Source organism: Cucurbita moschata, unplaced genomic scaffold, assembly GCF_002738365.1.
Source record: "Cucurbita moschata cultivar Rifu unplaced genomic scaffold, Cmos_1.0 Cmo_Scf00003, whole genome shotgun sequence".
NCBI lineage: Eukaryota > Viridiplantae > Streptophyta > Magnoliopsida > Cucurbitales > Cucurbitaceae > Cucurbita > Cucurbita moschata.
This window is the reverse complement of record NW_019268519.1, coordinates 1,567,725-1,578,522: the sequence shown is the minus strand read 5'-3', so window position 1 is coordinate 1,578,522 and position 10,798 is coordinate 1,567,725. Positions and strand designations below refer to the sequence as shown.

At 34.1% G+C, this 10,798-nt stretch overlaps 3 protein-coding genes across 8 annotated transcripts; 2 read left to right on the top strand and 1 right to left on the bottom strand.

Annotated features, from left to right (window-relative positions):
- Positions 1 to 109: 109 nt before the first annotated feature.
- Positions 110 to 2,807, bottom strand: LOC111433018. 6 transcript variants are annotated; one of them, XM_023069946.1, is made up of 6 exons: positions 2,594 to 2,807; positions 2,343 to 2,498; positions 1,398 to 1,552; positions 914 to 1,003; positions 579 to 737; positions 110 to 394 (listed from the first exon to the last, which is right to left on the bottom strand). In XM_023069946.1, the coding sequence occupies exons 2-6, from the start codon at positions 2,470 to 2,472 to the stop codon at positions 296 to 298; spliced, it is 633 nt and encodes a 210-aa protein (XP_022925714.1). In that variant the 5' UTR covers positions 2,473 to 2,498; positions 2,594 to 2,807; the 3' UTR covers positions 110 to 295. The 6 variants fall into 6 exon arrangements, with proteins under 6 accessions (XP_022925714.1, XP_022925705.1, XP_022925687.1 ...); XM_023069937.1 differs by having other exon boundaries at positions 2,343 to 2,526; positions 2,599 to 2,807; XM_023069919.1 differs by having other exon boundaries at positions 2,599 to 2,807.
- A 3,342-nt stretch (positions 2,808 to 6,149) lies between these two features.
- Positions 6,150 to 6,981, top strand: LOC111441040. The gene has a single exon (XM_023077935.1). It carries the CDS (start codon positions 6,218 to 6,220, stop codon positions 6,728 to 6,730), a length of 513 nt encoding a protein of 170 aa, XP_022933703.1. The 5' UTR covers positions 6,150 to 6,217; the 3' UTR covers positions 6,731 to 6,981.
- Positions 6,982 to 7,617: 636 nt separating this feature from the next.
- On the top strand, positions 7,618 to 9,630 carry LOC111441039 (aldose 1-epimerase). Its single transcript, XM_023077934.1, has 5 exons — positions 7,618 to 7,790; positions 7,883 to 7,932; positions 8,143 to 8,269; positions 8,682 to 8,786; positions 8,872 to 9,630. Exons 1-5 carry the CDS (start codon positions 7,676 to 7,678, stop codon positions 9,492 to 9,494), a joined length of 1,020 nt encoding a protein of 339 aa, XP_022933702.1. The 5' UTR covers positions 7,618 to 7,675; the 3' UTR covers positions 9,495 to 9,630.
- Positions 9,631 to 10,798: the final 1,168 nt, after the last annotated feature.

Here is a 10,798-nt window from a genome sequence, read left to right as displayed (position 1 = left end):
ATGTTAGATAGGTAATTAAAAATTCACTGGGAGTTTAAACATAATTTAATGAAACAAACAATAATAGAAGCAAATTGGCTACAAATAGCTATAAATGGAGAACGGGTTATAGAAGCAAACTAAGCTTATAGCTTAACTAATTTATTAACGCATGCGTATTATGTTACAGCTATCTAAAATGTAGTGTTTAAGTAACAGAAACTAATTCTACATTGCCCATATAGAATAGCATATGCATATGCATATGCACAAGGCCAAGCTCGAGCAGTTGTAATAAATAAGGATAAAAATGACTTCAATTTACCTGTTCGCCACTCGCTGATTGGCTTTTCTCTTCCTCGACTTGTTCGAGCAATGCTACGAGCTCTGCTTCGGTAAGGCTCTCCAGGCGTTTCTACAGACAGTGAATTGTTAGGGAGGTTGGTAAGAGAGGCATTGGAAAATCAAAACAAAACTGCCATTGAAGAGGAAAAGAGAACTTTAGTTAAAAGGGCATTCTACAAATGGCTTAAATCACTCTCAAACGTGATAATCCTGAAAAAGGTCCATTGATTGTCGTTTTATATCACGCAACATACCTCCATGACTTTGTCTTCGTAGTCACGTAGTTGTTGGGCATATGTCATATCCTTATTTGAAACTCTAAACATATATGTGGAAATCCATGCAAGCGTTAAACCCAAAACCAGTACAAGCTGAACCACGTTACCTGCTTGCATAGGATCAAACCCAGCAAACTGCACAAGACATCAGGACAGAACAATATAAATCGCACACGTTAGACGAAGAAGAGTGACCGAACAATATAAATTTTGAATAAAAAACAACTCTAAAGTTTTTCTCCTCAGTCAACTAAGTATAGAAGAGAGGGTGAGAAACAATCAGCTATTAAAGGAAAAGTGAAATATGTTACCTCTAATCCACTTTTCAACCCAAATCCAAGAACTGTGACACCCAATCCAATTAATAGAACATCCTTCCTTGTGTAACCGAAAGGTGTTTGCTGCAGAAAAAAAAAAGAGTGAAAAAGATCTCATTGATAAAGCACATAAGAACATAGAAATGTCATCTTAGGCTGTGCCTTCATCTAACATTTATTGGAAACATTTTCGTTCAAACTTTGTCTAAGTCCTTAAACCAACGCTGCCTATTAGTAAGAAGCTACTTCACTTGTTTACGGACATGCACATGTAATGTATGTCATTATATTATCATGCCATCAGGTGATACTAACTGAGATTTCAATTCCCAGTAAAACATTGTTCACTTTTGTTTTTGTGGACTGCATATATTTCGAGGAAATCAGCTGAAATCTTCTCTTAGAAGCATTCTATAAATGCATCTACCATCTACTCAAGAAGCAGATAATATATAATCATGACTGGTAGTTGCCTTGCCTTGGATTGATTTGTTGGATCATCCTCGCTGCTGCTTGTGTTTGAAGAGCTACTGTCCCTAGGGACAGTGACAACAACTCTCTTTGTGCCAAAGAATCCTTTCGTTGGGAAATCAATACGTTCCTTTTTTGACAACCTTTCACTACTTCCTCTCTCTGAAAAAAAAAAATATAACAACCACCTGATGTAAATTCTTGTCAAATTTAGGGCAATACACTGAGTTTCTAAACCACGTAACCAGCTAAAATGGACAAAATCATTTCCATAAACTCAATCACGTAACAAGCTAAAGTGGACAAAATCATTTCCATAATAAAATAGCACTTCTGCAAGGGGGCGAGCTTTTGTTCAGTATACACGTTGCTAGTCCTCAACCAAAGTGGATTTAAACAGAGCCTATTGGGAGTTGTCATTGTGAAGAGACATTGACGAACAATCTATATTATTCACCATTAGTTTTCCACCTGATGTAAATTCATGTAAATTTAAGACATTACAGTCAATTTCTAAACACGTAACGTAACGGGTCAAAGTGGACAAAATCAAAATCATTTCCATAAAAAAAATAGCACTTCTGCAAGGGAACGAGCTTTTGTTGAGTATACACGATGCTGGTCCTCAACCAAAGTGGATTTAAACACAGCCTATTGGGAGTTGTCATTGTGAAGAGACATTGACGAACAATCTATATTATATTATCCACCATTAGTTTTCCACCAACTTGGGTTCATTTATTTTAATGCTTTAAGTTCATACTATAATTTGTGGTATCTTTTAAAGCTTTCCCAATAAACAATCAGCAAATTGTGCATGGTCAGTTCAACATAGCTCAAGACTTCCAATCAAATAACACGCCGAAAACTAGCAACCTAACCAGTTCATAATTCCAAGAAACAATCCACAACTATTACTTCTTCAAGAACAAGACCATTAAAATTGACTAACCTCTGGCAAAATGTCCGTAAACTCTCGCCCTCTGTGGCAAGACTGGAGCAGCCGAAAAACCTAAAAACAAGGTTCCCTCTCTTTCACAGAAGATTCGGGAATTGGGGATTCCATGTGTAAAAACAGCCATCCCTACTAGATTCTCCAAATGAAAACCTTCCAGAAATCAGCGATTAACAAAAACCTAAAAGTTTCGAGCATCAAAATTCAAAGTGTATAGAGGAGGAGACATGGATGAGATGAAGCAGTAACATACCGGCGCCAATTGGCTGGTTTATCAATCAAGGATTGAAACTTCTTTTCACGTACAAGTAGAAGAGTGATTACGGCTCAAAGCTCTTGAGATTACAGAAATTGGCGGTAAAAACGAAAGCAAGGCGGAAGAATGGTGGCTGAAATCAGTTATGAATGTGCAGCAGGGAATGATTGGTTCATAGCTCACCTTAGCGGGTGGAGTATAAAATCTGAGATCAGTTTCTATTTCACATATGATTAATGAAAAAAAAACAAAGAGAAAAAATATATATATATTCCACACGTATTTAATTACAAAAATATTATTACCATTATTTAATATTCTTAATTAATTCAACAATGAAATAAAAATGTCACAAATTGGAAAAAATATATTAAAATAAAAAGTTACACAAATCCACGACCGACATTAACTCTTACTATGCTTGTTAATCAAAACTAGTCTTTCGGCTAAAAGTGTGACGTTTGAGTTTGGATAGGCACGACCTCATGATTTAGGAAAAACGGAGGTGCTGGCTAAGTATAGGGTAGACAAAATACACATAAATTGATTAACATTATTCATTTTCCTCACTCTTTGGCTAGTTGCGTGATAAGCAGGAAAGCATAGTAGGCAGGAAAAGAAAGGTTGTTCGATCTTCTGCAAGGGCAACACTTGATGACGAGCTCACCAAACAATGTTGTAAGTCTGATAGAAGTTTAAGACATTGTCTATTATGGATCTGAAAGCTTTTTAGTTTAACGTGTATATATGAATAGGAATTCAAATCGTTGAACCTTTCAATTAAGAATACAACGCGTTAGTCAATTGAGTTATTTTTTAGATTAATAATGAATGTATAACTATAAAATATTTATAAATAAAAATATCAATCATAATATTGCTAGATAAATAAAGTTGAATTTTGGTACTAAATTAGAAGAAGACATTTTAATATAGTAATTTAATTTAATGTGCAAATTAACCTTAATTTAAGATTAAAAAAATTTCCAAGACATTTTAATATAGTAATTTAATTTAATGTGCAAATTAACCTTACTTTAAAATTAAAAAAATAGACTTAATCTTAATTTAACATAAAAGTATATATATTCATAAATTTTGCATTATATCTAAAAAAATATATTTTTAAATTTTAAGAAAAATATTTTTATTCATGGTTTTAGATGAAAATTATTTCTAATTTATTTTAAAAAATTTCAAATACTCTTAACTTTAAAAAGTCCTACCAACCCATTAAACCCTCAACTTTAATAAAATAAATAAAAAAAACTTATTAATTTAAAAATTATTCATACAATTTTATAAATAGCATTAACGTCTTTTATCTTTATAAAAAGAAAAAGTTAAAATTTTTATTATAGTTTATTGCCACTCATAGATTATCTATAAATGTTTTAATGCTACTTTGGAAAGTTCACGAAGTATTATATATGGTAATAATATTAAACCTAATTTTGAATTTTTTTAAAAGATTTTAAAGTTATTTTTTTGAAGTCTTAAAAACGATATTAATGAAATTTTGAAAAATAAAGAATATTTTTTAAATAGTTTTGACATTTTAAAGGTTTAAAAGTATTTTAAAAATAAAATATTAAGAATTTGTATTAAAAACTGAAAAGGAGAAAGGTAAAGTCTGTTACACCCACCGGGTAGAAAAAGAAAAACGCCGTTTTGTTCATATTCTTCCGTGTAATTAATAATTAATTATCATAAACCTGGTTGACCCTTCTCCCGTATCTTGCGAAATCAGCAACCATTTTGGTTTTGATTATTCTTCTTCCAAACTAATTTTTTTGTCCACTAGTGGATTCCGATTATTCGGTGGTTCCCATCAATTTTGTTAATAATAAAATCTATCTCAAAAATACATTTATTAAAATTCAAATTAATTCGGTTTACTCTAAAATTATTTATTTTGTGTTTACATTATGAGTCATTTGGTGGTGGAAGTTATAAAATCTATGTTTCATTTTCAATATTTTTTTATATATTTAATATAATTTTGTAGTATTATAAGCTGGATTCTATCGAATTTTAATAATTAATATACATTTTTTCATTTATTTTAAAATTAAAAATTACAAATATATAATTTTGTATTTTCTATACATGTTTAAACTAAAGATTATGTGGTAGATTTTTTAATTGTTTAAAATTAAGCTGTAATATTCAAATTTGAATTTTTAAAAATCATGATTTTATTTACCATTTTTTAAATAAAAATTATATTAAAATTTTAAAATGACTACGTTTTAAACAGCAATAAATAGGAAAAATTGTTTGGGAGAATTAATCCCATAAAAAATAAATGGAGAATCTCACCCGATGAAAAATGAAATAGATGGTGGGACAAGAACAAGAACCTCCCGTTTCCACCCTGAACATCTTTAGTTTCAGTATAGCCTAATCACCTCATTCTCGTCCCATAAGCATCTCTGGTTTCGATAAATTGCTCGGGAGAATTGATCCCAACAAAAATAAATGAAGAATCTTGCGGGATGAGAAATGAAACAGGTGGCGGGATAGGGACAAGAACCTCCTGTCTCCACCTTGAACATCTTTAGTTTCAATCTAGCCTAATCACCTAATTCTCGTCCCATAAGCATCTCTAGTTTCGATAAATTGTTCGAGGGAATTGATCCCAGCAAAAATAAATGGAGAATCTCGCGGGATGGGAAATGAAACAGGTGGCGGGACAGGGACAAGAACCTCCCGTCTCCACCTTGAACGTCTTTAGTTTGAATCCAGCCTAATCACCCCATTCTCGTCCCATAAAACATCTTTAGTTTCAATTCAACCTAATGAATGAATTTTTCAAACCTTAATTGAAAAATACAAAGCAACAACAAAACAACAAAAGCAATTTCGGTGTGATATGGATAGTAGATAGGGCCAAAGCACTTCTTCAATGCCAGAGTGGACCAAAGCTCTTTTTCTCTAGACCAATAATAATAAATTATTATAAACTATGATTTAAATAATAATAATAATAAATATATAAATTTAGGACATGGAGAGTTTGGTAGTTGCGAATGACAAGTAAATCGAATCAAATTTTGCCATTCCCAATTATTTGTTGGGTGCTCTGTCTTTATTATTTATTACCAAAATATATTTATATTTAAGTTCTCAATATTTTTATTTTTATTTTAACTAATTCAACGCAATTTAATTAATTTCTCGCTTTCTTCTGCCACATTAGGTGCATACGAATCTTGGCAATTTTATTTTCACAAACTTTAAATATTTGTTATAAAATTTTAATTAATTATTTTATGTTTCTAATTCTATTTTTATTTTTTCAAGCTTCTATTTAAATAAATAGTTAAATATATAAAAAAAATCAATTTTAATTTTAATTTTTTTTAAATAATTGATGAACTAATTTTTAGGAAAGTCCAAAAAAGAATACAAAGGTTAATAAAGTAATTTTATAATTTAATAAATAAACAGCTCAAAATTAGAGATTTTTTAAATAATTTAACCCCAAAAAGAAACCGGCCAATTTTTTTTTCTCTCTCTGTCGTATTCATGCATAAATTCAAGCATTGGCGAGAGAGATTCCATTATCGGCGCAACTACCACTTTCCCCACTTTTGCCAAACAAGCACTCTCTATGGGGAACTCAGCGTTCTGTGCGCCTTCGATGGCATCCAATGGCGCCGCGAAGGTCTTGACCTTAGACGGAAACTTGCAGAGCTTCATGAAGCCAGTGAAGGCCGCTGAATTAATGATCGAGCATTCCGGAAAATTCCTCTGCGATTCCGGCGATCTCAAGGTCGGCCATCGGATTCCAGGCCTTTTGACGGAGGAGTATCTTGAGGGCGGCCGATTGTACTTTCTACTTCCGATGGATCTTCTTTACTCTGTGTTGACGATCGAGGAAATGAGTTCTCTCACCTACATCGCTACGAAGGCTATGAAACGTGGAAATTCGAGTGGATTTGGAAGGATCTTCCCTGTTTTGATCAGTGAACTCTGTATTTTTCCGTCGGATGTCAATGGATTGAAATCGGCGGACGGCGATGGAGAGAATAATCAAAGTTCAAAGCCGGTGCAGAGATTGATGTCGAAACAGAGATCGTGGAAGCCGGCGCTCGAAACCATTGCTGAAACTTCGTGCACATAGAAAGAAAGAGGATCGCAATCGAAATCGCAAATATGTGTGAGATTAATTACATTACAAATAATGCATAGCATTTTTGCTTCGATAATCGTAGATACAATAAACATCGGAAATTTTATCCATTCTTCATAGATATATATATCATTGTATATATTGTGAAGTGATGAGGGGATGCAAGTCTTTTTCTGAACATTTTCCTTTTCCTTTCGGATATTGTGTAGAATTGACTTTCAATGGAAATGGAAAAGTCTAAGCAATCATAGTGGCCGTCACTTCGACTTCAGAAATCCTTATCAAGTTTTATTCCATAGATGATTTTGAAATGTTTATGATAGGCTATTAACTTAGAAAGAAGAAATATAAACTTCTACATAAATACGGAACTTTCACTTTTTAAGTTTCTTGTGTTCAAACTTGTAACAAATAACGACCAAATCCCCCAAAAAAGTTAAATCAACATTTTGGTAAAATTGGTTATAGAAATCTGCAAATTTCAGCACTGAATTCTCCGCCATTAAAGCCTCACATCCTTCAACTCCATCGATCAATTTCAGTAACCCTAATTCCAGATCTCACTTCCAACTCCATTAACGTCTCCTACAAGATGAACCCTCCCTCAATGTCTAGATATCACACCAACTACGTTACTGTGCGTTTTCTTTTTCCCTCAATCTGGAAAAGATAGAAATAAGGAAATATTTTCAGTGTCGTTTGGCTGTCTTTTTTTTTTCTTTTTTTTCTTTTTTGAGTTCCTTAAAGTAGACCACAGCTATTTAATAGTGAAAAGTTAACCGAGTTTGGAACGATTCTAGGGGATTATGACATCATAATCTTAGTTGGACATACAACGCGTTCAGTGTTTTTTTTTCTCATTTATTAGTATTAATACGTTTCGATGTTATCAACATTTATATTGACCTTGCTCTCTCATTTCTGAAAGGTATTCCAATGGCGGATCAGACCCAGAAGCCAGAGCTTTTTGAACTCAACAATGGAACCATTCAGGTTCTCCTTTCCAACCTTGGTTGCACCATCATTTCTCTCGTTGTTCCGGACAAAAATGGTAACAAACAATTTGTATTTGACTTTTTTCCGTTCAGTTTTTCGTGGTTTTCTTTCTGAGTTGCTGATCTTGTACTATATTGAATTTTGAAGGGAAATTGGCTGATGTCGTCCTTGGACTCGACTCTCTCGACTTGTATCAGGTAAGATTTTTCGCTTTTTCTGGCGATCCATTTGAGTTCGATGTTCCGCGATTCAAATCAAATGGTTGTGGATATGTCGAGATTGACGGAATTTTAGGGTTTATATATGGCCTGCATGATTGTGAGGATTGCGATTGCAGGAATTGAGCTGAATTTCGTTATGTTTGTGGATACGAGTTTCTTATGTTGGTTGGATTTCATTGTGAACAGGCGGGTCTTTCACCTTATTTTGGCTGCATTGTTGGTCGAGTCGCAAACAGAATCAAAGACGGGAAGTTTACACTCGATGGGCAAGAATACTCTTTGTCTATTAACAGACCTCCAAACAGTCTCCATGGTAAGGAATTGGAAAATTCAAATATCTGTTATCTCTTGGATCTTGAATTGCAGAGAATTCTAAACGAAACCTTATATTTTATTCAAATAATGTCCTGAGCTGCTGTGAATTAATTCTTTGATCATCGACTTTTAGTTCCCCATTTGTTATTTCAACTTTATATTCGAACATTAGGTTTTTCCCCCATTATCTACCTTGACGGGAATCTTGGATGTTGATCGTGTTCATATCAGTCTATATAAGGGCTTAAAATGTTTCTGTTTTCATTTTTTTTTTGTTTAATTTTCTGCTAATTGAAGTACCCTCTTCAGATATGTTACATTTCAGAGTGATATGAGTACATGGAGGAAACTTTTGTCTGTGTGATACCATCTTTAGGAGTAGTCTAAAGCATTGTCTCTTCTTCCTTCAGGTGGGCACCAAGGATTTGACAAGAAATTATGGGAGGCGAGCAATTACACAAGGGGCGAGAATGCATCGATCACCTTTAAGTATCACAGTGCTGATGGAGAGGAGGGTATGATAATGTTGGTATTCACTCTTTTCCGTTCATCCAAATGATATTACTTACGAACATTAGCAATTTTTTCCCCTGGTAATAGGTTACCCAGGAGCTGTCTCCGTTACTGCAACTTACACACTCACTTCAAGCACAACAATGAGGCTTGACATGGAGGCAATCCCTGAAAACAAGGCCACCATAATCAACTTGGCTCAACACACGTACTGGAACTTAGGTGGGCATAGCTCTGGGAATATTCTCAACCATTCAATTCAACTTTGGGCAAACCATTTTACTCCAGTTGATGAGAACACGGTCCCAACCGGAGAAATCGTGCCTGTCAAAGACACCCCCTTTGATTTCACTACTGAAAAGACGATCGGTAGCTCTATTAGTGAGGTTGGCATGGGATATGATCACAATTACGTGCTTGACTGCGGAGACGAAAAATCAGGTTTGAAGCATGTTGCAAAAGTGAAGGAACCATCAAGTGGAAGAGTCCTGGACTTGTGGAGCAATGCCCCTGGAGTGCAGTTTTACACTGGCAACTATGTGAAGGATATTGTGGGCAAAGAACGTGCTGTTTATGGTAAGCATGCAGGTCTGTGTTTGGAGACACAAGGATTCCCCAACGCGGTGAATCAACCCAACTTCCCATCTGTTGTGGTTCAACCGAGCGGGAAGTACCAGCACACCATGCTATTTGAGTTTTCAGTTGAATAGGTTGCTGAGTTTTTGATTGTGACAATAATAAGGTTCATTTCCATGCTATTTGGTTGTTGTTCTTGTTTTATCAAACAAGTGGATGAGTTGTTTTGAGACAATAGGAATCCTACAGTTGTTTCAATTGCTTGTGTGATTTTGAAGCATCATATTCTTTTAATGGTATAGAATCCCAAGCATCATATTCTTTTAGTTGGAGATGTCACCATTTTTTCACCTTTTTTATATATCAGTGAGCGTTCGGAGTGATGAAAGATCTCACGTTTTAAGGCCACCGTTGTCCACATCATCCTTTACCTTAGGAATCTCTCGACCCTATCGAAAATACTTGCATTCAAAGGTAGTTTTTGGTTTATGGGATTCTTGATGCTATTCCAAGACATGTTTGGATGATTAGTAAATTTTGAACATGGAAGTCCAATAAATCTGTCATTTGGTTGAGGAGTATTTCAGGGTATGAAAATCTCTCCCCTAATGACTATAGAAGTAGACAATATTAAGCCAGACAATGGGATATCAGAGCCAAAATGACTATATGTAGCATAAGTGGACACTATTATATGTAACAGAGCCAGAATGACTATATGTAACATAAGTGGACAATATTATATGTAACAGAGCCAGAATGACTATATGTAACATAAGTAGATATTATATGTAACAGAGCCAGAATGGCTATATGTAACATAAGTGGATATTATATGTAACAGAGCTAGAATGACTATATTTAACATAAGTGGACAATATTATATGTAACAGAGCCAAACACTAAGATATCAGAGTCAGAATGACTATATGTAACATAAGTGGACAATATTATATCTAACAGAGCCAGAATGACTATATGTAACATAAGTGGACAATAGTATATGTAATAGAGCTAGAATGACACTATATGTAACATAAGTGGACAATAGTATATGTAATAGAGCTAGAATGACACTATATGTAACATAAGTGGACAATAGTATATGTAATAGAGCTAGAATGACTATATGTAATATAAGTGGACAATATTATATGTAACAGAGCCAGAATGACTATATGTAACATAAGTGGACAATATTATATGTAACAGAGCCATACACTAAGATATCAGAGCCAAAATGACTATATGTAACATAAGTGGACAATATCAGCGGTGGCCAGAATGACTATATGTAACATAAGCGGACAATTATTATAAATGACAATATGGTATCAGAGTCAGGCACTGTGAGATCCATTGTGAAGGCGACGACAGGACGGAACGAACTGGATTGTGAGATCCCACACCGATCGAAGAAGAGAATTAAACATTCCCT

What these genes read in the sequence shown, in the direction of transcription:
- LOC111433018 (XM_023069946.1), bottom strand. Translation starts at nt 2,472, where the DNA reads ATGGCTGTTTTTACACATGGAATCCCCAATTCCCGAATCTTCTGTGAA. An exon ending in TTACGGACATTTTGCCAGAG is followed by an intron (nt 1,553 to 2,342) that starts GTTAGTCAATTT and finishes TTTTTTTTTCAG; the next exon opens with AGAGAGGAAGTAGTGAAAGG. An exon ending in GGTTGAAAAGTGGATTAGAG is followed by an intron (nt 738 to 913) that starts GTAACATATTTC and finishes TGTCTTGTGCAG; the next exon opens with TTTGCTGGGTTTGATCCTAT.
- LOC111441040 (XM_023077935.1), top strand. Translation starts at nt 6,218, where the DNA reads ATGGGGAACTCAGCGTTCTGTGCGCCTTCGATGGCATCCAATGGCGCC.
- LOC111441039 (XM_023077934.1), top strand. Translation starts at nt 7,676, where the DNA reads ATGGCGGATCAGACCCAGAAGCCAGAGCTTTTTGAACTCAACAATGGA. An exon ending in ACTCTCTCGACTTGTATCAG is followed by an intron (nt 7,933 to 8,142) that starts GTAAGATTTTTC and finishes CATTGTGAACAG; the next exon opens with GCGGGTCTTTCACCTTATTT. An exon ending in ACCTCCAAACAGTCTCCATG is followed by an intron (nt 8,270 to 8,681) that starts GTAAGGAATTGG and finishes TTCTTCCTTCAG; the next exon opens with GTGGGCACCAAGGATTTGAC.